Source organism: Crocuta crocuta, unplaced genomic scaffold (assembly GCF_008692635.1).
Source record: "Crocuta crocuta isolate KB4526 unplaced genomic scaffold, BGI_CrCroc_1.0 scaffold346, whole genome shotgun sequence".
Lineage (NCBI taxonomy): Eukaryota > Metazoa > Chordata > Mammalia > Carnivora > Hyaenidae > Crocuta > Crocuta crocuta.
Window position 1 is genome coordinate 1,110,185 of NW_027527957.1, and position 25,932 is coordinate 1,136,116.

General features: G+C 38.5%; 1 protein-coding gene across 1 annotated transcript; it reads right to left on the reverse strand.

Moving 5' to 3' along the window:
• Positions 1–4,138: 4,138 nt before the first annotated feature.
• Positions 4,139–25,932, reverse strand: APELA (apelin receptor early endogenous ligand). The gene is made up of 3 exons (XM_077752751.1): positions 25,857–25,932; positions 24,389–24,478; positions 4,139–4,348 (listed from the first exon to the last, which is right to left on the reverse strand). Exons 1-2 carry the CDS (start codon positions 25,930–25,932, stop codon positions 24,390–24,392), a joined length of 165 nt encoding a protein of 54 aa, XP_077608877.1. The 3' UTR covers positions 4,139–4,348; position 24,389.

Consider the following 25,932-nt stretch of genomic DNA (forward strand, 5'->3'; position numbering starts at 1 on the left):
TACTTAAGAAATACAAATCTTTAAAAAAAGAATAGAAAAATTGAGAAATGGATACATACCAAAATATTCTTTACTTTTATCCATCACCAAGCTAAAAGCTTTAGAGAATTTTCTATAGTCACTACATAGCAAGTGATACAAAACAGTTGATACTAAGTATTTTGAATACTTCTAGGAACTGAGTTTATAATACTCCTAAATATGTAGTCAGATGGCGGCATAGGTAGTTCTTGGGATTAGTACTGTAGTCAAACAACAAACTCCCAGATGAAGTTGAGAACTCTTCTCCAGAGCAATTGATAGGGACCAGAGCCTCAAATCATCAACCTCACTACCACTTACCATGACTGCTTGGAATCCAATTATAATTTTATGGAAGAATGAGAGCGTAAATGTAAAAAGAAGCCAGGGCTAGAATCCAATGTTCTTTCCATGAACATTTTGGCGTAGTGGAGGCCAAGAACGGAAAATGGGATACAGATCTAGAGTTTAGGGAGTGAAGTCATTTTGGGAAGTGAGAATGAAGGGAAGAAACCAAGCCTGGAACTCAGGCTCCAATGTACTAAAACAAGGTTCTTGTTACCAGATTAGAATTACTAGCTTTTTCCCTTTGCCTCAGGCTGTAACAAGGCTCAGTCGATTCTGTATCTAAAAGTTTTATATTTTGTTCATTATGCCTTTTTTATGTTAAAATTTTTTTCGCAAAAATGGTGTTAAAATGTTATCTTGATCAGTGAGGGTTTTTTAAATGCTTTTACTTATTTTTGAGAGTCAGAGAGAGACAGCGTGAGCAGGGGAGGGTCAGAGAGAGAGAGAGATACAGAATCCAAAGACAGGCTCCAGGCTCTGAGCGAGCTGTCAGCACAGAGAGGGAAGCGGGCCCGAACCCATGAACCATATCATGACCTGAGCGGAAGTCAGATGCCCAACCAACTGAGCCACCCAGGCGCCCCAATCAGTGAGGTTTTGAGCACACTCTAAAATTTTGTGTCCACATATTCTAGTCCTGGTCCTATGGAGGAGTAAAAATAGTGCAGGAATGTGACCAAAGACTGCACTGACTTAAGAGTTTGGAAGGAACTGAGCCAAGAGAGAGGGATCAGCATTTCCAATTCATATATGGTCCACCACCCTCCATCTGTTACACTTCAGTGTCTCACCTCATGGTCCCAAATTGGGGTGCACCATTACTTCTGAACCCCAACCATCTTTTTCTTTAATGTTTATTTATTTTTGAGAGGGTGACAGAGAGAGCAGGGGAGGGGCAGAGGAAGAGGGAGACAGAGGATCCCAGGCAGCTTCTGCCCTGATGGCAGGGAGCCCTTGTGGGAGCTCGAACTCACAAACTGTGAGATAATGACCTGAGCTGAAGTTGGCCACTTAACTACTTGGCCACCCAGACACCCCATTCCTTAACCATCTCCATTAAGCTATGTAAAATCCACTTTCCTTTAAGGTTCTGAAAAGGTTAGAAATTACAAAGAACTTTTTTTAAAAAATATTTTTTATTTATTTCTAGGAGAAAGAGAGAGACAGCGTGAGCAGGGCAGGGTCAGAGAGAGAGGGAGACACAGACTCCGAAATTGGCTCCAAGCTGTGAGCTGGCAGTCAGCACAGAGCCCGACGCGGGGCTCGAACCCACGAACCGCGAGATCATGACCCAAGCGAAAGTCCAACGCTTAACCGACTAAGCCACCCAGGCGCCCCAGAAATTACAAAGAACTTTTAATAGAAAAATAATAAAACAAACACAAAATCACAGGGAAACTTTAGGGCATACATTTTTGGGGGTGCCTGGGTAGCTCAGTTGTTTAGGCGACCACATGTTGACTTAGGCCCAGGCCATGATATCACGGTTGTGAAATCGAGATTCCCCTCCCAACTACCCCTTCAGGCTCTGTGCCTAGCAAGGAGACAGCTTAACATTGGAGCTCTCTCTGCCCCTCCCCCCACCCGCAACACGTGCTCACTGGCTCTCACTTTCTCTAAAAACTAACAAACAAAAAAAACCCCAATATACATCTTTGACATTCTTCTGGTCTCCTCCTCCATCTCATTAGTGACTAAATTTGGCTCCATTGTAATGTTTTGTTCTGGTATGCCACTTTCAGCATTCATGAGTTTTTATAGATTTTATTGTTGGATTTCTGTAGATTTTGAGAATCTGTCCACTTTGATAAATTGAATTAAGTAAAAAGTCTGTAGTGGCAGGGTATATATCACGGTTGTATAGTCTCAAATGCCTCAATTAAAAGGAACAAACAATGGAAATAAAGACAAGTTCAGAACGATTTCTACCGTGCTGGGCTCAACACTTTGAATGTTTCTTATACACAGTAAGGACAACTAGACACTCAAATGTTTTATTGAAAACTTATTGCAGTTGTAGCAATAGAAATCTACAATCATTTAATACCTTACAATGGTATGACTGGTTTAACTTTGTGGATGTCAGTCTGTACTTGAAAAAGTATTGGCTTGAATTCAATGAGATGTATTTGAACTGTATAAAATATTGCTTTTCTTTTTTTGAACAAAATATATATACAAGTATTTGTTTAAAAAATAAATATAACTGACAATAGCTTATGTTTCTATTAGAATGCACTTGTGTAAAGGAATTACAATTTATTCAGAAAATTATTTAAAATTTCCCCAAAATTAGGGGCACTTGGCTGGCTAAGTTGGTGGAGCATGCAACTCTTGATCTTTTGGTCGTGAGTTCCAGTCCCACATTGGGGGTAGAGTTTAATTAATAAACTTTTTCTTTTTTTTTTTTAATGTTTTATTTATTTCTAGGAGAGAGAGAGAGAGACAGCGTGAGCAGAGGAGGGTCAGAGAGAGAGGGAGTCACAGACTGAAACAGGCTCCAGGCTCTGAGCTGGCTGTCAGCACAGAGCCCGACGCGGGGCCGAACCCAGGAACGCGAGATCATGACCTAAGCGAAAGTCAGACGCTTAACTGACTAAGCCACCCAGGCATTCCCAATTAATAAACTTTTTCTTAATTTTTTTTTAACTTATTAAAAATTTTTTAATACTTTTTTTTTTTAAGAGAAAGAGAAACAGAGTGCGAGCAGCAGAGGGGCAGAGAGAGAGGGAGACACAGAATCGAACACAAGATTTAGGCTCTGAGCTGTCTACACAGAGCCCGACGAAGGGCTCGAATTCAGGGACTGCAAGATTGTGACCTGAGCTGAAGTTGGACACTTAACTGACTGAGACACCCAGGAGCCCCCAAAGAATTTTTTTAAAAAAGAATCCCCCAAAATATCCAATCTAAATGAGGTAACACATTTCATAAAACATCTTTTGTGTTTAAAGTTAATTACAGTGCTTTCTAGAAATATGTTTCATCCCAAAAGACACCATTAAGAAACTGTGAAAGTGAGACAAACTCCATGATTTCAGAATTTCTATCTCAAATTCTTTATAGTATACCAATCCCAGCCTTTTATTTTAACAAAATAAGGGTAATGGCTTATGGCTTCTCCTACTCTATAATGTTTATAAAGCAAAATTTCTAATCAAGAAAAGAATTTATAAATTTCATACCTGGAATAATTTATGGTAAAATAAAAACTTATGACATTGAGCGATCTTTTCAATGAATACAAATTAAGAGTGTATTTAACAACTTGGAAAGAGTTAACAGAACTTCAAAGAAAATCAAACATTGGGTTTTTATAATTACATAATGAGAAATAGATTCAGAAATGATCATTTCAGTTAGTATTTCAAACTTTCTTTACCACTTTATGGATAGTATTTAAAATTTAAAATACTTTCATAAACTTTAAAGACTATAAAATTGGTAGCAGTCGGTAGCTTCTTTCTTAGTCTCTCTATATAAATAATCAATGAAACAATTGATTTATCCCTATTCTGTAAAGCCAAATGATCAGTGCATTTGATTTCAGATTTAACATTTTTGAAAAAAAATCACTCAAACATATAAATATTTATTTTAATACTTTTGGAAAATTACAGGAATATGAAAGAAAAATTTTAATTCTTGTACTTTTTAATATTAGAGAGTTCTAAGACATTAAAAAGTACATTTCTTTTTAACTCATCTAAGAATAGTAATATGCAGAAAAAGATGAGAGATTTTGTTATACAAGCAAATAATTGTGCTTCAGACTGGAATTGCTTTTGAATTTATGTTATTTTCCTCTCTAAAGAGAAACCAGGAAAAAGAGAATCCTGTAAAACTAATAAACCATCGCAGGTACTTTCAAATGATTCCTTTTCGTACAGGAACTTCTAAGCAGTCACTCTATGGTGTGGGTGGGTATCTTTTCTTCACGCCTCTTCTGGCAGACCAGGTGAGGTTAGCTAGTGAAGATCTACATTGGGGAGACAAACAAGAAACACAGTATAATAAGAAATGCTATCCAGCACACTAATTTACCCAGGCTTAATTTTTTTTAATAGATAATGAATTATGAAAATTTACCAAGGTTTTTCAGTGCTAAAAGCAACTTTATATTTTCTTACCTTTCAATATGAAAATAGCACCCATATTCCTTCAAAAGCCTGAATTTATGTTATTAAAGAGATTTTTTTCACTAAATTATTTTTCACCAATTAGTTCAATTTTCTTAATTATTTTTGGATTTGGATTTCTGATATTTATACCAGCTTAGACAGTTTAATTTGGAGCAGGTCAACAAAAACATACCAGAGCCACTATCTCTTATCAAGTAGGCTCCATGCCCCACGTGGGGCTTGAACTCACAACCCCAAGATCAAGAGTCACATGCTCTACCAACTGAACCAGGTGCTAGCCAGGTACCCCTAGAACGAATATCTTAATTTGGGGTATTTTAGCCAATAAAATGGTCCCTAGGAATCTTTTAATGTTATAAAAGTAATGATTAGTACTTAGCAATAAGTTTTAAATATATGGTAGAGCAACATATAACTTTTTTTTTTTTTAAAGAAAATGGATCTTTTGCAAGAAGACAATCACTGGTATCAAGGTTTCCCTAGGCAATCTGTTTGGTTTTCCTCCCAAAGACATGAAGGCAGGCCGTTTTGCTTCATTTTTGGAAGCTTCCATCTACTTAAGATTTCACTTTCCTGACAATCATGATGGGATGGCAGCTATAAATAATTCAGCAGTGGAAAGAAGCGGTATGCCTCTTCTGGAAATCACCTCAGACTGTCTGAAGTTTGAACATAAAAATAAGATGGGCATTTTGCTTATCAGATCAGCACAGATTAAAAACATTAATAACACCTAGTGTTGGCAAAAGTTTGGGGAATAAGCATTCTCACAACCTGCTATTCGAAATGTAAGGTGGTATAGCTTTTCTTTATTTTTAATTTTTTAAAATATTTATTTTTGAGAGCGAGAGAGAGAGAAAGAGAGAGAGAAAGAGAGGAAGCAGGGGAGGGTCAGAGAGAGAGGAATATGACAGAATCAGAAGAGAAGCAGGCTCCTGGCTCCGAGCTGTCAATATAGAGCCCAATGCTGGGCTAGAACTCATGCTATGACATCACGACCTGAGCCAAAATCAGATGCTTAATCAACTGAGCCACCCAGGTGCCCCCCACCTTTTTAAAAAATGTTTATTATTTTTGAGAGAGAGAGAGAGAGACAGAGTGTGAGCGGAGCGGGTATGGCACAGAGAGAGGGAGACAGAATCCAAAGCAGGCTCCAGATCTGAGCTATCAGCTCAGAGCCCGATGTTGGGTTCAAGCCCATAAACTGTGAGATCATGACCCGAGCTGAACCAACTAAGCCACCCAGGTGCCTCGGTGGTGTAACTTTTCTAGAGAGCAATTTACCACTAGGTATCCATGTTTAAAATACGCACAGACCAGAAGTGCCTGGTTGACTCAGTCAGTAAATCCAGCAACCAGTGATCTCAAGGGTGGTGAATTCAAGTCCCACACTGGATGTAGAGCTTACTTAAAAGGAAAAAAAATGCATAACTGGGGAATTCTTAAACGATAATATAAGGAACTCTTCTTCCAGGTGGACCAATCTTAGCTGGTGAAAATTTTCTTTAAAAAGAGAAGTCTCTAGGGTGGTTCAGTTGGCTAAGTGTCTCACTTCTGCTCAGGTCGTGATCTCAGGTTTGTGAGCTCGAGGCTGCCCTCGGGCTCTGTGCTGACAGCTCAGAACCTGGAGCCTGCTTTGGATTCTGTGTCTCCCTCTCTCTGCCCCTCCCATGCTCATGCTCTCTGTCTCCATATCTCAATAATAAATAAACATTAAAAGAATTAAAGAAAAAAAGAGAAAGAAAAGTCTCTGGAAATTGTCTGAGGGAATACAGCAAATAGAGAAATACTGATTCAAGTGCTATAAATGGGATGTTTATGTCTCCCCCAAATTCATATGTTGAAACCTAAATGCCAATGTGAGGGAAGTGAGTAAGCCACGAGGGTAGAACTTTCATGATTGGGATTAATGCCCTTATAAAGTAGAACCCAGAGGGCTCCTTAGCCTCTTCCACACTGTGAGAAGATGGACATTATGAACCAGCCTCTAGAACCGTGAGAAATAAATTTCTGTTTATAAGCCCTGAGTCTATGGTACTTTGTTATAGCAGCCTGAACAGACTAAGACCCCAGAAAAATCTACTAATGACAAGAACTGGAAATGGTAAGTAAGAAGGCTAATATAACAACTCCATATAGTTATTTCCTCTCCTTTCTTCTCTCAGGCTTAAGACACCTAAAATTGTAGAAAGTAATAATTTTAACAAAGTTGTATGTGTAATGTATATAGATGTAATGTGTATAACCATGCTGAAATTAAAAGGGGCAAGAGAGAATATAGCTATACAGATATTTCTGTTTCTCCCGGGACTTAAAATAGTATAATCTGAAGTAGAGTCTGATAAATTCAGACATATATTTAAGTCCTAGAGCAACAACTAAGAAAGTAAAATAGCAGATATATAGTTGATCCTTGAACAACACAGATTTGGTAAAAACAACACAGATTGTAAAAAATACATTATATGATATATATATAACATGAAAAATATACGTTAATGATCCATTTATGTTATCAGTAAGGCTTCCCATCAACAGTAGACTATGAGTTAAGTTTTGGGGGAGTCAAAAGTTATACATGAATTTTTGACTGCACATGGGGTCAGCGCAACCTACCTCCATGTTGTTCAAGTGTCAACTGTACATCCAGTCCTATCAATAACATTAAATGTGAATCTGGGGCAACTGGCTGGCTCAGTCAGAAGAGCATGCGACTCGATCTCAGGGTCCTGAGTTCAAGCCCCATGTTGGACATGAAGCCTACTTAAAAAAATGTGAATCTACTAAACAATCCATTCAAATGGCAGATCTTGTCAGACTGAATAAAAAAACAAACAAACAGAAACAAAACAGATAAACACAGGGGAAGGGAAGAAAAAATAAGATAAAAACAGAGAGGGAGGCAAACCATAAGAGACTTTCCAATACAGAGAACAAAAACTGAGGGTTGCTGGCAGGGTGTTGGGGTGGGGGATGGACTAAATGGGTGATGGGCATTAAGGAGGGTGCTTGTTGGGATGGGCCCGGGGTATTATATGTATGGGATGAATCACTAAACTCTACTCCTAAAATGAATACTACACTATATGTTGACTAACTTGAATTTAAAACAAAAAAAACAACATGATCCATCTATATGTTCTGTGTAAGAGACACACTTATAGATTCAAAGTCACAAATAATTTGAAAGTAAAAGCATACAAAAAGATAGGCAAACAGCACCCATAAGACAGCTGCAGTAGATATACTAATGTTAGACAAAATAAACGGTAAGACAAAAATATTATTGGAGACAAAGGCATTTTATAATGATAAAAGGGGTCAATTGAGGAGATAAGAATTATGAAGATATATGCACCAGAAAACAGAGCCCTCAAAATACATGAAGCAAAAACTGACACAATTAAAAGGAGAAACAGATGACTCAACAACACGATGAAGTTAAAAGTCAATAGCAAACATGGGGCGCCTGGGTGGTTCAGTCGGTTAAGCGTCCGACTTTGGCTCAGGTCATGATCTCATGGTTTGTGGGTTCGAATCCCGTGTCGGACTCTGTGCTGACAGCTAGCTCAGAGCCTGGAGTCTGTTTCAGATTCTGTGTCTCCCTCTCTCTCTGACCCTCCCTTGCTCACTCTCTGTCTCAGAAATAAATAAAACATTAAAAAAAAAAAAAGAAATGAATAGCAAATAAATATGAAAAATTCACAAATATGTGGAAATAAACAACACATTGCTAAACAATAAAGAAGAAATCACAAAGGAAATAAGAAAATACTTTGAGATAAAAACATGGGATGTAGCTAAAGTAATGCTTATAGGGAAATTTATCACTAAACATCTGTATAAAAAGAGAAGACATGACACTTGGGTGGCTCAGTTGGCTAAGCATCTGACCGGCTCAGGTCATGATCGCATGTTCGGTTCATGAGCTCGAGCCCTGCATGGAATGAACACTAGCCCCATTTTGGGTGAGCTTTGCTTTTATCTTTCTTTCTTCCTCCCTCTCTCTCTGCCCTTCACTTACTTGTGCCCTCTCTTTCTGTTAAAAAAAAAAAAAAAGACATATCATCACCTCGACACACTAGAGAAAAAGAGCAAATGAAGTGTAAAGCAAACAGAATAAAGAAAAAATTAAGGATGAGAGTAAAAATAATGAAAAACTATAAAGAAAAAGAAAATACCCAAAGTTGGTCCCTTGAAAAGATAAAAAAAAATTGATAAACCTTACCTAGACTGACCAAGAATGAAGAAAGACTGAAATTACTAAACTCAGAAATGAAAATGAAAGCGTCTCTATTGATTGACCTTATAGAAAAAATTTTTAAAGGAAATATTCTGAATGACTCTGTGTCAAGAAATTAGATATCTTAGATGAAATGAGCCAATTCCTAGAAAGACACAAGCTACCAAAATTGCTCAAGAAGAAATTCAAAAATCTTTTTTTTTTTTAAAGTAAGTTCTACACCCAGCATGGAGCTTGAGCTTACAACCCCAAGATCGAAATTCACAGACTTTACTGACTGAGCCAGCCAGACACCCCAGAAATAAAAAAACCTATGCCAAATGAAAATGATTGCATTAGCAATTTTTAAAACTTCCCACAAAGACAACCCTAGGCCAGATGGCTTTGCTGGTGAATTTTTACCAAACATTTAATATGTTCTTTCCCCAAACATTTAATATTTTAATAGGACACATGATTTCAATAGAATACTCCTCCTTCACCATAAAACTTTCAGCAAACTAGGAATAAAAGGGAACTTCTTCAACCTGATAAAGGACGTACACAAAGACCCACAGTTAAAATACCTAATGGTAAAAGACTGAATGCTTTCCATCTAAAATCAGGATTAAGACAAAGATGTCTGTTCTCACCACTTCTATACAACATTGAACTAGAGATTCTAATTAGGACAATTAGGCAAGGAAAATAAATAAAAGACACCCAGTTAGCAAGGAAGAAGTAGGGGAGCCTGGATGGCTTCAGTCAGTAGAGCATGCAACTCTTGATCTCGGAGTTGTGAGTTCAGGCCCCGTGTTGGGTGTAGAGATTACTTAACAAGAAAACCTTAAAAAAAGAAAAAGAAAAGGAGGAAGTAAAAATATCTATTTGCCGATGACATGAACTTATACATAGCAGATCTACTAAAAACTATGAGAATGAATTTAAAAAAAAACAAAAAAACTATAAGAATGAATCAATAATTTCATTAAGTTTACAACAGATAAGATCAATACACAAAAGTTAAATTGTATTTCTATACATTAGCAATGCACAATTCAAAAATGAAATTAAGAAAATTCCATTCACAATAGCATCAAAAGAATAAAATACTTGGGAATAAATTGAAGAAAATAAGTGTAAAATTCATATTCTAAAAACTATGAAACATTGTTGAAAAAAATCTGACTAAATGGAAATACACCCATGTTCTTGAATTAGAAAACGTAATTGTTAAATGGCAATACTTCCCATATTGATTGACAGATTCAACACGGTCCATATTCAAATTCCAGCTGGCTCTTTGCAGAAATTGACAAGCAGATCTTAAAATTCATATAGAAATTCAAGAGAATCAGAATAACCAAAAAAATCTTAAGAACTACAAAGCCAGAGGACTCACACATCCCTGTTTAAAAACTTGCTGTAATACTACAATAATCCAGACAGTACAGTATTAATACAAGAAATGACATTCAGGTCAATGAAATAGAACTGAGAGTCCAAAAATAAACCTTAGCATTTATGGACAATTAATCTTCAACAATAGTAGCCACATAATTAAATGGGGAAAAGAATAGTGTTTTCAACATGGTGCTAGAACTGGTTATCTACACAAAAAGGAGGCCGGAAGTCCCCTCCTCACACCATAAATAAAATTTAACTCAAAAGGTATCATAGTCAGGGGCAGCTGGCTTGTGTCCGTAAAGCATCCAACTCTTGATCTTGGAACAGTGAGTTAGAGCCCCACTTTGGGGTAGAGTTTACTTAAATAAATAAAAATAAGAATTTAAAAAATAAATAAATAAAGGGATCAGAGCCATAAATGTAAGTGACAAAACTATAAATCTCACAGATAAAACATATGTGTAAATTATATTTGTAACATTGGATTAGCCAATGGTTTTAAAATATGATGCCTAACGTACAAGCAACGGAAGGAAAAAATAGACAAATTGGATTCTAACAAAACTAACAATTTTTGCGTTCAAGAATAACCCCCAGAAAGTGATAACACAACCCACAGAATGGAAGAAAAGAACTGCAAATCCTATCTTTGCAAATTGCAGGTATGGGCCATGTCGTCAAACTATAAAGAATTCCTACAACTCAACAATAAAAAGACAAATAAGCCAACTGAAAAATGGGCAACGGATTTAAAGAGACATTTCTCCAAACATAGACAAATGGCCAGTAAGTACATGTAAAGATTCTCAACACCATTAGTCATTAGGGAAGTGCAAATCAAAATCACAGTGAGATAGACAGAGAAGTCTCCTCTTATCCCGAAGGAGATCTTCCAAGACCCCCCACTGAATACCTGAAACCACAGAATAGTACCAAGTTCTATATACACTATGTGTTTTTTCCTATTCACACATCTCTATGATAAAATTTAATTTATAAATTAGGTACAGTAAGACATTAACAAGAACTAGTAACAAAATAGAATTAAAATAATAAACTAATAAAAGTCATGTAAATGTGGTGTCTTTCTCTCAAAATACGTTACAATGTTATGCTTTCCCTTTGTTGTGGCAGCGTGAGATGATAAAATGCCTAGGTGACGAGATGAAGTGAGGTGAATGATGTAGGCATTACCATGTACTGTTAGGCAGCTGTTGACCTTCTGAAGATAGGTCAGAAGGAGGCGCATCTGCTTCTGAAACACTGCTGACTGCAAGGAACTGGAACCATGGGCGACAAAATCACGGACAGGGGGGGACTCTGGTACCAACCTCTAGGATGGTTATAATAAAAAGTGTTCGTGAGGATGCAGAAAAATTGGAACCCTTATATACTGCTGGTAGGAACGTAAAATGTAAAATGCTGCAACCGCTATGGAAAATAGTTTGGCAGTTCTTCAGTAAGTTAAACATAGAATAACCATATAACCCAGAAATTTTACTCTTAGGTATATGCCCAAAAGAATTGAAAGCATATGTTCAAATAAAAACATTTTTAATGTTTTATTTATTTTTAAATGTTTATTTACTTATTTTTGAAAGAAAGAGATAGAGAGGGATGAGGGAAAGGGCAGAGAGAGAAAGAGGGAGACAGAATCCCAAGCGGGTTCTGTGCTGCCAGCACCGAGCCCAGTATGGGGCTTGAACTCACCAACTGAGAGATCATAACCTGAACTGAAACCAAGAGGTGGACACTTAATCCACTGAGCCACCCAGGCATCCTTGTTTTATTTACGTTTGAACAGAGGAGGGGCAGAGAGAGAGGGGGAGACTGAGAATCCCAATCAGGCTATGTGCTGTTAGTGCAGACCCCAACGCAAGGCTCAAACACAGGGCTCAGACTCACGAACCATGGGATCATGACCTGAGTCAAAATCAAGAGTTGGATGTTTAACTGACTGAGCCACCCAGGTGCCTCTCAAACAAACAAACAAAAAAATTTTTTTAATGTTTATTTATTTTTGAGAGAGACAGCATGAGCAGGGGAGGGGCAGAGAAAGAGACAGAAAGGATCTGAAGCAGGCTCTGTGTTGACAGTAGAGAGCCTACTTGAGATTCTCTCACCCCCTCCCTCTCTGCTTCTCCCCTGCTTGTGCTCTGTCTCAAACTAAATAAACAAACTTAAAAATTATAAACAAATGTTCAGAACAGAATTATTCCTAATAACCAAATAGTGAAAATAAACAAAATATGATTTTTCTATACAATGGAATTTTATTTAATCATTAAAGAAGAATGGGAGTACTGATGCCTGCTACTATATGGATGGGTCTTGAAAACATGAAGCTAAGTGGAACAACCAATCACAAAAGAAAAAAATTATATGAATGTATATAAAATGTACAGAATAAGCAAATCTGTAAGAAGAAAGTAGTTGTCTAGAATTAGAAAGCTGGGGAGAAATGGGGAGTGTCTGCTAAGGGGTGTGGGTCCATCTTTATGGGGGTGATAAGCATGGAGCCTGCTTAAGATTCTCTCTCCCTCTCTATTTGCCCCACCTCTACTTGTGCTCTGTCTCTCAAAATAAATATTGAAAAAAATTATTTTAAAAAATTACTAAAGGATCTTGAGCGGTATGAAGCGATAACATGAAGAATGGACAAAAGAGAAACAAAGTAGGTATGAGGAGGCTGGTGCAAGGCAGAGAGTAATAGACTTGGGTGGTGTGGACTGGAGATGAAATAAGTTTGGAAATGAGAGGCTGAATGCACAAATGGACAATGGCTATATATTAAAACACAACTCTGAATCACAACCTCTACAGCGACCAAACCAGAAAATCAAACCATAACTACTCTGTAGCAATTGGGCTCAAGCGGCCAAGATTTGCTCAATAACTGCCAGGTTCTCTTAATTTTGCCCCTTCTTTCCTCATTCCAATTCAGAACTAACCAAAGAAAGCCATATGCACCCCAAACCGATCACCTAGGAAGCCCCACTTCTCGGTAGCCTGACTCTCAACTTCTCCATACCAACAACTTCCAATCATATCATACAACCTACCCTTTCTCCACTATAAAACTTTCCAACTCCCCAGTCTGTCTCTGGTCCTCTGTCAAACACAAGTGACCGTGGCTGACTCGCTTGCTCTAGCAAGCTCTGGATAAATAAGCTTTACTTGTTCTCATCTGGATGGACTTTTTTTCTCCCCCCCGCCAGAGTTATTATCAGTCAGTATAAAGAGGTGATTGAGGCCAAAGGGATGGGTGAAATGCATTGTGTGTCAATTACACTTCAATTTCAAAAAAAGGGGAGGGGGAGGTGATTGAAACGGAGCAGAAGAGAGTAGAGAAAAACTCCACCTTGGAAGTCTTTGTAGGTATGATTAAACCAGCCTAGGAGCCAGGGGGTTAGCTGAACTTTGGGGAAAAGTAAAAGTATGGTGTCAGCAACTGAAGAGAAGGGAAGGGATTTTTGCAGACTGGGTATTCAGTTGTTAAATTCTGCCTAGAAATAAAAAGGAAGACTAACCTATGTCAATTTAGAAACTGAAGGTGATTGATGGTTATTTTAAAGAAGGTGTAAGACAGATTAGAGTGGGTTGAGATGTGAATGGAAAATAATGGATCAGATGGAACGCCTGGCTGGCTTAACTGGTAAAGCACGCAACTCTTAATCTCGGGGTTGTGTGAGTTCAAACCCTCGACTGGGTGTGCAGTTTATTTTTTAAAAGTTAAATGTAACAAATAAAAATATTAAAAAAAAAGGATCAGAGATGAGGGGTACAAAAGACTGGTTTGAGATGTGCAGGGGTGTGTGCACTGTTTGTTTTAATGTGTAGTCTTATCAGCATTTAAACCTCCATGTTGATACATAATCCGAGGGCAAAGAGAATGAAGAAAATGTGTAAATGGCAGTTTCAGATTCCTGAGAAAGCACGAACAGATGGCAAGACCCACAACCTAGATGGAGGAATCGTTATGCTTTCCTTGGCAGCAAGAGGGAAGAGGAGGCTGGGGGTAGACAGGTTGGGAAGTGGATTCGATAAGATTCTCATTTGGTGCTGGGAAGCTGAGGGACTAGGAAGTATTGCGGAGCACAAGGCAGCAAGCTGACCAGAGATGTAGGAGGCTTGCTGCACGGGAGTGGCAGATGATCAATTTAAAAGTGGTTTCAGGTCTGACTTCTCGTGTATTCTCCAGCAGCAGTAACGTGCTTGGATGGAGACTTCAGGATTCTTCCAGAACAATGTGAGGAAGACAGAGCAGCAGGGGAACCTGTCATGTTGGCAGCAATTATAGAAATAATGAATTATAGAGTATGATCTTGAGGAAGGAAAAACCAGAGAGGACCAGTAGGTCTGGAGGAGGGTGGAAGGTGTTGGAATAGAATAGTGGCAGTGGCTGACTGGGTGTGCACGGCTGAGACCGGATGGAGGAAAAGTTCTTGGGAAAGCCTGCAAGTGCTGCCTATTTGTCTTCTCTAATAAACAAAGCAGAGGTGAGAAGGTTTACAGTATTTATTTATTTATAAATAAATATTCTGAGTGGTAACAGGTAAAGTATCAAGGACTTTAATTATAAATTAGCACTATTCTGAGCAATTGTAGATACAGTGACAAGAATCTAAATGTTTCTGGTGAGGATTGTTTAGAATTTTATTAAGATCAGGAACTTCAGAATTCATGTTTACATTTTGGTACTATGGTTAGTGTTGAAAGAGTTGTGGCATTCAATACTATACACCACTTTTTTTTTTAATGTTCATTAATTTATTTGGGGAGGAGGGGCAGAAAGAAAGGGAGACAAAGAAGCGCAAGCTGACAGCACAGAACCCAATGAGGGCCTTGAACTCACAGACCGCGAGATCATGACCTGAGCCAAAATCAAGAGTCAGACACTTAACCAACTGAGCCATCCAGTAGCCTCAATAGGCAACTATCAAGAAAGAAAAAAAATACATCCACGTGTGAAATGTAGTGAGGTAGTTAACAGTAAGTGATTTTGTTCTTCTCATCACCCAAATAGCAACAAATACTTGCTGTTATCTAAGAATATTTTTCAAATGTTACTGTTATGTAATAATAAAGTCAACCAGGTATTAGTAGACCGATCACTAATTGAATACATCTCTGAGAACAAACTAAGGTAAAAGATGTATGTTACAAAAAAATTTTAGATATCTGAACATGATAGAGTACTTTAAATGCATATCTGCAGAAGTAATTTTTATATACTTTGTAACTAATTCAGTTTCCAAAGTGAAAGAAAACTCTGGAATTAGGGTTTAGTCTATCATATGCACATTTTGGTAGGGGAATATTTATTATAATACATCATCTATAACATAACTACATTTTATAGATTTGTATGTTCAATATGTAATATATTTTTTAGTATATCATCATTAAGGCATGATTTTTGCAGAAAAGTTTTATTTCATCACTAAGTTAGCAACATTAGAGATTTTCTTAGAGTACGGTTTCTGGACAGTGGACTATAATTAATTGAGAAAATGGTAATTTTCTGTATTTCATTTAGGTTTACAAATTTTTTTTCTTTAAGATTTTCATTTAGTTTCAAGTAAGAGATCCTACAGATATTACCATCCATGCAGAAATCCCCTATATTTTAGAGCCACCCTCAGGCCATTCACACATTATAAAAGTTTATACTCTAAGGTTTAGGGGCCAAATCTTGCCTTTCAAGGAGCTGACATTCCAATACTGATAAAATCTGGCAAAAAGAAATAGTAGAATATGATAGTCTAAAAATAATACTGATAAAAATGCTGTGATTGTTGAGAGAGTGGAAGATAATTTTAAGCTAAGTGGATGAGGGTGGGCCTCATAAAGAAAATGGAACTTGGAAGAGATTCCTTCGGGAGGGGAAGGGTTTGAACTTAATGAGATGAAGGAAGCAATTCCTAGGAGTAGAAACACTTCCAGCACAGAGATAAAAATCAGAATTCTGTCTGGCAGTTACTCTGTTACAGAATCTGGTCTGGATCACCTGGCGGAAGAACCAAGTGGCACTTGGAGAGCTTGGAAGGGAGGAGGTTTATTTTACACCGGTGGGCTCAGAGGAGATCCTTCTCCAGAGATCTGAGCCCAGAGCATCAGCAGAGAGAATAATTTATAGCCTGTTACTTACGCATTCCTCATTAATGTATGCAACAAGCAGGGTGGGAAGAAGAACCCAGAAGGGGAGCCTTTGATCAGGGACAGGTACTTCCTTATCAGTCCGGCTGGTCATCTTACAACAGATTTTTTCCCTATCAACTATTCGTTTATTTCCTGAAAATGTGTGTTGGGGTCTCATTATAGTATAGTAAGTCTTTTTTTAAAAATTTTTTTAATGTTTTATTTATTTCTAGGAGAGAGAGAGAGAGAGAGACAGCGTGAGCAGGGGAGGGTCAGAGAGAGAGGGAGTCACAGACTGAAACAGGCTCCAGGCTCTGAACTGGCAGTCAGCACAGGGCCCGACGTGGGGCTCGAACCCACGAACCTCATTATACTAAGTCTTAAATGCTAAGATAAAAACTAAACGTTTCATTTCATTTCTCTTAGCAACATTTATGGAGTGCCTGCTGTATTCGGGACACTTTCATCAGCTACAGAGGTCAATATAACCCACTGTTGAGAGATTAACTGTGCCACTCCCGGTACTGCTTCCTTGGCATCCATTTTGTGTGGCCACGCGGCCTGCAGGGACCTTGCAGGACACTAGCGCCTCCTGCAGGTTCATATGGATATTGCCACAGAGTCACGAGCAAATTTATGTAAACTCGAGATACCACTTCCCCAACAGCCCTTGTGATCAAATGTCCCTTGCCTCCCAGGACCTGTATTGTCTTAAGTATTCCTTAGATAAGAACTCTGGTGGGGGCAGCCACCTCACCCCTTTCCCCCTCAAGTCCCCCTCCCCACCACCTTTTGTTTTGAATTGATCAATAAGACTCCAGCCCAGGAACCCAAAAGCACTCCACCCACAGTCTCTAATAAAGGCGTGTGCTCTACATCCTTCTGTAGGTCTGCATTGTCCTTTGATTACCCCCCTCCCATGTGGCCCCCCTAGGCATGCTGTGTACTTCCTCCAGTACCCATGAGTGATAAACATCTCTATTACAATTTATCTTATGGTCAGCTTCTGAACTAAGGCTCACCTGCCTCATTGTTCTCTACTAGGTGCTCCACTGTAACAAATGTTAATTTAACAATGTCAGAACACAGGCTTTCTGCCTTTGGTGAATTTACAGCATGCTGAGGAAGGGAATGAGCAGTCCTGCCAGTTAACAAGGTATTACAGTGTAGGGAGCCAAGTACTTGGACAGAATTACTCAAATAGGTAGAGAGCAAAACGTAGAGATCTCCCATAATTTGTATCACACTCTGGAAAGGTTTTTTGAAGGAGGAATAGTGAGGAAAAGGGGTGCCCGCCTCGCTTAGTCAGTAGAGCATGGAACTCTTGATCTTAGGGTTGTGAGTTCGAGCCCCACACTGAGTGTAGAGATGATTTCAGTAAGTAAAACTTTAAAAAAGTTAGCGAGGAATACTCTGGTTTCTCTTCAGATCGTATAAAAAAGTTAGCGAGGAGAAGAGTAAAGAAAAAACATTGCAGGCAGACAACAGGAGGTGAAGAATAGACTAGTTTTAAAGTAACATTAATAATAACAACTCTAGGGGCACCTGGGTGGCTCAGTCAGTTTTGCGTCTGAACAGCTCAGGTCATGATCTCTCAGTTTGGTGAGTTGGAGCTTTGCATCAGGCTCTCTGCTGTCAGCACAGAGCCTGCTTCAGACCTTCTGTTCCCTTCTCTCTCTGCTCCTCCCTCGCTTGTGCTCTTTCTCAAAAATAAAGAAACATTAAAATAATAATAATAATTAGTAATATTAACTCTAGCTACCATCGATTTAGCAGTTACCATGTGCTAGGTATGGTAGGGCAAAGTTAATACCATTACTAGTTCCTTATATGGCTGGAAGTGGAGGGAGACTTAGAGAGGACAAGTGACTTACCAATGACCACAGAGAAGCTTGTGGCCAGAGCTCAAATCCATCCCCTTTAGGAGATGGAAGGGGAGAGGAGGTGACAGATGATGTGGAGAGGTATATTTTCTGAGATGTTGTTCGTCAAATTATGGGAGCTCTCGCCGTCCTGAAGGCTACAGGGACAGTTAAGAATTTTAATCAAGATGTGACATGACAGGATTTATACTTCAGAAAGATCAGGTGATAAAAGAAAAAATGGATTTTCTAGAATCGGAACTGGAGCAGTGATCAGTTAAGGAGTCGAAGTCATGCTAGAGAGATGTAACAGGTACTAAGATAATGGTAACAGAGATGAAAAGGAGCGAGCAGATTTTCAAAAATATTTCAAGGTAGAAATGACAGGCTTGAGAAACCAGCTAGAACTGAATATTAGGGTACCAGCTCAAAAATCTACATTGAGACAGTAAAATGTATATTTCATAGCACAGTGCTTGATACATAGCAAACATCTGATATATGATAGATCTACAATTATTCTCCAGATTCTGAGAACACAGGAGAAATGTCTGAGTGGGCAGAATTGAAGAGTTTACTTTTAAGTATTCATTCATTCATCAGATATTTCTATGGAGCTCACTAGATTCACTGGGCATATAGCTGTGCTCAAAACAAAGTTCCTGTTTTTATGGAAATTACATTTGTAATGAAGAGAGGCAAAGACTAACTAAACAATAACGAAGTAAATGTGTATTATGTCAGATGGCAGTAGGTGTTATGGAGAAAAACAAACCAGGAAAAGGGAAATAGAAATATCTTGGGCAGGGTGAGGTACTGCTTTTTTATAATACGAGTTTATTTTGGGATTGCTCTTTTAAAGAAAGGACCATCAAGGAAGTCCTTCCTGATGACAACCACGGTACTAGAACAGAGAACTGAGTTACAGCAATAAGCTGTGCAGAAGCCGTGCTAGAGATTTGCAAATGTACTGTAGACATGAACTTGAAGGGACTTAGAACAGCTAAGGTGATTCCATGTGGGCAACTGGACACCCTGTACACGTCCTGAAAGGAATAGTGGTTTGTTTCAGGGATTAATCATCAAAAGGGAGCACAGAAACCAAGGAAAATCTATTCACTCTTTGACCTACAGCAAGATAACCAAGACTAGAACCAAAATGGGGTTCACTGGCTTGGGAAGAACGTCACTGGGGACCTTTCCCTGAATGTCGTGGGAGCAGTGTATTGAAATAAAATAGCTATCTTTTAAAGAAGTTTGGTTATGTAGAGAACACGGGTTGGTCACTAAAGAACACCATGGGGTCAGTGGTACACCTGTTTTCCTCGTTTAAAAGGTAAAATAGATCAGCTTTGACATATTGAACAATCTGTAGAAAGAGAGTTAATGGTTAGATCAGGTTCTTGAGGTGTAAAGAGACTGAGCATACCCAGGAGAGGAACCTCCTAATAAAAGACTACAAAGGGAAAATAGAAGTGTAGCAGATGGAAATGATTGTAGTTTGAATGCAGAGTCTGATTTTAAAGCTTGTTGATCTCCATTTTCTCTGAGAAGGAAACTAGAGGTCATTAGAGTTTAAATAGAGCGAATGGGAATAAGGGGTGCCTAAAGGTAAGCTGAAGACTTCTTCCCAGGGGCACCTGGCTGGCTCAGTTGGAAGAGCATGTGGTGCTTGATCTTGGGGACGTGAGTTCAAGTCCAAAGTNAAAAAAAAAAAGCTGCCCAGAAAGTCTTGCTAACGTTGTGGACAAAGTCCTCGCAAAAGTAGAGACTCTGTGTTGAAGAGAGTTAGCTGGCTTTCAGTTCAGCCAAAGAGGCAGCATGGAGTGAGAAGGGCCAAGACAATAAACCAGACAATTGCAGAAAAAACTGGCAGGCACGGGTAGACGTTTGGTCAAAGGAGACAGAAGCCCATAACTTTGAGGGGTAAGAATATGGCAGGACATAGAGAACTAGAAGTACTTAACATTTTGAATCGTAATCAAGAGTGATAAGAGAGTATTAGCTAGTCTCAATTTAAAATAATGTATTAAAATGTACCTTTATCAGGGTGCCTGTGTGGCTCAGTCAGTCTGATTCTTGATTTTGGCTCAGGTAATGATCTCAGTCGATGAGATGGAGGCCCCTGTCAGGCACTGTGCTGACAGTACTGAGCTTGTTTGGGATTCTCTCTCTCTCTCTCTCCCTCTCTCTCTGCCTCTCTCCTGCTTGCGTTTTCTCTCTCTCAAAATAAATAAATAGATATTTTAAAAATGTACCTTTTCCAAACACTTTTCATAGCCATTGCCTCTGGGAAATGGCAAAGGGTAGTAGGGTAGACTGGGAGACTTTTACCTTTAACTTTACATTCTTTCATACTGTTAGGAAAAGATTTGACACCATGAGCATATGTCATAATTATTACTAAAAAGCTAGATAGGAGCGCCTCGCTGTCTCAGTGGAGCATCCAACTCTTGAACTTGGGGTGGTGAGTTCGAGCCCCATGTTGGGTATAGAGATTACTTTATTATTTTTTAAGTTTATTTATTTATTTTGAGAGAGACAGAGACTGTGTGAGTGAAGAGGAGCAGAGAGAAGGAGAGAGAAAGAATTCCAAGCAGGTTCTGGGGCACCTGGGTAGCTCATTCGGTTAGGCGTCCGACTTCGGCTTGGGTCATGATCTCACAGTTCGTGGGTTCGAGCCCCGCATCGGGCTCTGTGCTGACAGCTCAGAGTCTGGAGCCTGTTTCGGATTCTGTGTCTCCCTCTCTCTCTGACCCTCCCCTGCTCACACTGTCTGTCTCTCTCAGAAACAAATAAAAACATAAAAAAATTTTAAAAAAAAAGAATTCCAAGCAGGTTCTATGCTGTCAGCACAGAGCCCAATGTGGGGCTCGAACTCACAAACCGTGAGATCATGACCTGAGTTGAAACCAAGTGTCAGATGCTTAACTGACTGGACCAACCAGGCTCCCTGGGTTTACTTAAAAAAAAAAAAAAAAAGTAGATAGAGTATATATGTATGTAGATTTATGGTTGGAAGAGGAAAGTCATTAAAATCTATTTTTTTTTAATATTTTTATTTATTTCTAGGAGAGAGAGAGAGAGAGACAGCGTGAGCAGGGGAGGGTCAGAGAGAGAGGGAGACACAGAATCCGAAACAGCCTCCAGGCTCTGAGCTGGCAGTCAGCACAGAGCCCGACGCAAGGTGCGAGATCATGACCTAAGCGAAAGTCGGACACTTAACCGACTGAGCCACCCAGGCGCCCCGAAAATCATTAGAATCTAAAGGTCATACCTCATTTTCCACTCTAAAGCTCTCTATTAACCTGCAAAGTTGATTTCCTGACACATTTTCTCTTGTATTCCTCCACTCTAATTCACTTAGGACTGAATGCGATGTTAACATACTTCAGCGAGAAAAAATAATTATCAAGAGAATAAATTTTACACAGCACAGATTTTTCTACTTAATTAACTCAACTGTACAATGTAGGAAATGTCACTGAGGGTCACTGAGAGGACTCTAGGAGCTGGTAAGATTGACAAAGTAAAGATAATAGTGCTTTCCTATTAAGGGACCTAAAAGTCTTAACTACTTTTTTTTTTTTTAATGTTTTTATTCATTTCTAGGAGATAGAGAGACAGCATGAGCAGGGGAGGGCCAGAGAGAGAGGGAGTCACAGACTGAAACAGGCTCCAGGCTCTGAGCTGGCAGTCAGCACAGAGCCCGACGCGGGGCTCGAACCCACGACCCGCGAGATCATGACCTAAGTGAAAGTCGGACGCTTAACCGACTAAGCCACCCAGGCGCCCCAAGTCTTAACTACTTTTAAAGGTTAATCCGGAAAACTTCCAAAGTCAACTGTTTACTTTACCTATCCTTTTACAGTGTTCCATGACCCTAACTGAATCAAATCAAATGCGTGACTTTTATCTAAAACGTGAAGAAAACAGGAATGCCTGGCTGGCTAGTCAGTAGAGCACACAATTCTTGATCTCAGGGTGGGGAGTTCAAGCCCTACGTGGGGTGTAGAGCTTACGTAAAAAGTAAAAGACAGCAAGTAGGTAACCAAACAGACAAATCACTAATAAATAAATAACACATGCAGAAAACAGAGGGGGAGGTTCTGTCTTAAAGTTCCACCACTTAGGTCGATAGTGATTTACTTGGTTCTCAAGTTGTGTTGTAGGAATACTAAAAAATACGCCAAGTTTAGGACAATGAGAGTTATGTTTTCATATTTGAAGGTAGCACTTGTTATTATAGCACTCATTGAGCAAGATCTTGGAAAATTATCTTAATATTTATCCTGCATTGGCTCTTAAGCTATCGAGGGATTCCAAAATGGGAGTTTTATACATTCTTCAAAGAACTGTTTACTGGCATGTAGGTCTAGTCTAAACACTGAGAAAATGGATGCTGTAACCTGAGCAATTCTTCACAGCCATCAGCCAAATTTTGTACAGGATTGCCGTTAGTAAACGGCTTACGTGGCTTTTATTGGTTTATGGATCAAAATGTTCCTTAACTTTGACAATTCGAATTTCGTTAATTCTATCTTGTTTACTTGCAACCCTAGTTTTTATGGCAGGTGGTTTGTGGAGAAAGCTGATACAACCCTAGGCTAACTGAGGGCTTTTATTTGCCTTATGCAAGGTATCTTTCCCTGTATATGCAGGAATTCTCTTGCTACTGCGAACCTCCTCCTCTCCTTTGTTATTTGTGGGGGAGTGCTGGGAAAGTCTTGAACTTCTCCACTCCTCCTAAGCACAGATTTTACCACTATTTATATGTGAGACTGAAATGCACTGGTGACACACGCCAAAGGATTTGTTAGCATAGAAAATCCTTTTCAAGAATGTTTTAGTCCCTAGTAATTGGCTGTATCTTTCTGGGTTTCTCCACCAAAGCTATTTTTCATATTTTGATAGCAAGGGTAATTTGTTATAGATACAGGTGCAGAGAACTTGGCTTTTTGTCTTAGTCCTCCTGACACGTGATTACTGAATTGCTCTTCCTTCATTTAATGTCCTACTTTACTACAAGACGTTCACCAGGTTTGAAAAGCATGTATTAAACAATAGGCAGGGCAACCATTCTTTCGTCTGAATGAATAGTGCCATAAACACTACAGTCTACAGACCAGCTGAAGAAGCTAATTTAACAACTGCCTGTGTACGTTAACCAGCTGAGGGATAGTTCTATAGCATTTTTTAAAGGATGAGATATTTTATAAGAATTAAGAGAGCTTAACATAATTACAATGGAATGCCAAGTCATTTAGTTTTTAGTATGAAGAAATGCAAACTTGGGCAGCGTTTGAAGTTAAATGACTCAAGCAGTATTACTGGGAATGGTGGTGGTATAAACTCAATGGAATTTCAGCGAATGTTAAAAAAAAAAAAAAAAGAGGGGAGAAGAGCAAAATTCTTTTCAGAATTTATCCTTAAAGATGAAACAAACATCAAAGCCAATTCTAGAGGAAGGCTGGAAAACTTCCACGCGGTTACTATGAAATTGATTGCATGCATTAAAAGAAATCTTGTCAAGAAAAAGAAGTTATTTTAATAATTTATTTATTTATTTAAAAAAATAAATTATTAAAATAGCAAGGATAGTACATCATTTATATGGTGTCATTGGGCAAATATGTCCAAACGCTTTTAAGGATTCAGTGGTCTTAGTGGGAAATGTGCTTGTTCTGGAGCATGGACAGAACTATTCAGTGTTTTTCAAAACACATGTTTAAAGATACTCTCATAGGGGTGCCTGGGTGGCTCAGTTGGTTAAGCGTCCGACTTCGGCTCAGGTCATGATCTCACGCTTTGTGGGTTCGAGCCCCGCGTCAGGCTCTGTGCTGACAGCTAGCTCAGAGCCTGGAGCCTGCTTCGGATTCTTAGTCTCCCTCTCTCTCTGACCCTCCCCTGCTCACACTGTGTGTCTCTCTCTCAGAATAAATAAAACATTAAAAAAAATAAAGATACTCTCATAATTATATTCTCCTGGTATGTGATATTTTAATTATGAAAGTGTCAAACACAAACAGTAGTATTAATCCCCATGCAGCTATCTCTCAGATTCAGCAATTATCAAGATTTTCCGACAATTCTCAAATATCAGGCCATTCACTGTTTCATCTGTTAGGACGCATCCCTCAAACTGGTATCACCTTAAAGGTATTAGCACATATTACAAAATATAAATAAACCTTCTTCAATATCTCTAATCTGGGATATTGCCTACAATTTCCTATCAGAAATACCTCAGGGGAAGGGCACCCGGGAATGGAGAGGCATACATCTCCTCTGAAGGCAGTTGTGTCTGTGCAATTTTCTTCTTAATGCCAAGTTAGCTGAGTTAAAAAAAAAAAAAAAAAAAAGAGGGAGAAATATTAGGAGCATTTTTCAGAAAATGAACTGTTATTTAACCTAGAGGATGTAGGGGGATATTTTGGATCCAAACTATATTGTGATTATTTGCTGCTTGTCCCGATGTGATTGTGGCATAAAAATTAACGCGATGCAGAGACCCAGAGTATATTCCTAACAGTTCATGTTAATATCAGGATCTAGCAGTCATAATCTCCTCCACCCACAGGACTTCTTCCTAAATGCTTGGATTTTTCATCTCATGTAGTGAATTAATCACAGGTATTTTATGAGAACACTGTCCAAGGTGTTCTGTAGTTCAGAAAAGTTTGATTAGCAATTGCTATAAATTAGAAGGGATCAACTGCTTTCCAAATTGCTGATTTGGAAATGTTTCTTATTTATGTAAAAGGGCAAACCAGGGGACATCATCCAAAATAACCTCAGTGATCAAACTTCTGTTTAACTAAAAGGCAGAGACTGAATTTTTAACCCGTTATGCACCATTGTCCACTCTAAACGGAGAAGTACATGACCATAAAAAAAATATCTAACATATTTGGAATGGATATTTTCACCTTTCTATTTAAGTCTGGGTTGCTCTTTCCTGAGTCAGAAAACTTTATTCTTTTTTTTTTTTATGTGCTAGTGCTTTGAAATCTTAGATATTTGGTTTTGAAGTAAAAGCACATTAGAATAACTCTACATACTAAATTCCTGTTGGTTAAGAACACAACAGGTATCATCTTTGAAAAATGTGTCAAGTAAATTAACATTATCTTGACTATAAATATTTTTTATATTTTTGGCTCTGTAAGCACAATAATACTAAACCTCGTATTTTTAATTGAGACATCTAAGTATATAACCACAAATAACAGCTACAATAACCTGTTATAAGATTTTATCTGCATTTTGTCACATGGTGTTCATGTTGTTAATTCAAGTTATTAATATTGCCCTACTCTAGCCAGCAAAATGTTCTTCCAATAAACTGCTTTGAATTTTGTATTTTACCTAAAAATCTGTAAGTCTGTTTGCCTCTGTAATGAATAGACCAAAAGGTCTATTTCTTTTTACTTGTAAGGACAACATATCTAAAATTGCTTCGGAATAAATTTTCTCTGAATTTAGAAAAACAGTGGCAAAATATTTATCATCATTTTAAAATCTGTCAACTTTAAAAAATATACAAATAATAGACCTAAAAGGAGAGATAGCATAGTTCCGAAATCCTACACATTTACCCCCAATGCCTCTAAGCGCACCTAAGAGCTTTTCAACAGGACATAATCGTGCTCAGACCCACGAACCCAAACAGGCATAAACAAGATACTCGGTACAAATGTATCAAAGTCCTACCTGGTCTCTGTCCGTTGGTAAGAAGAAGACTCATCACAAAAATACAAAATGCAAAAAAGAATTGTTGCAACCTCAT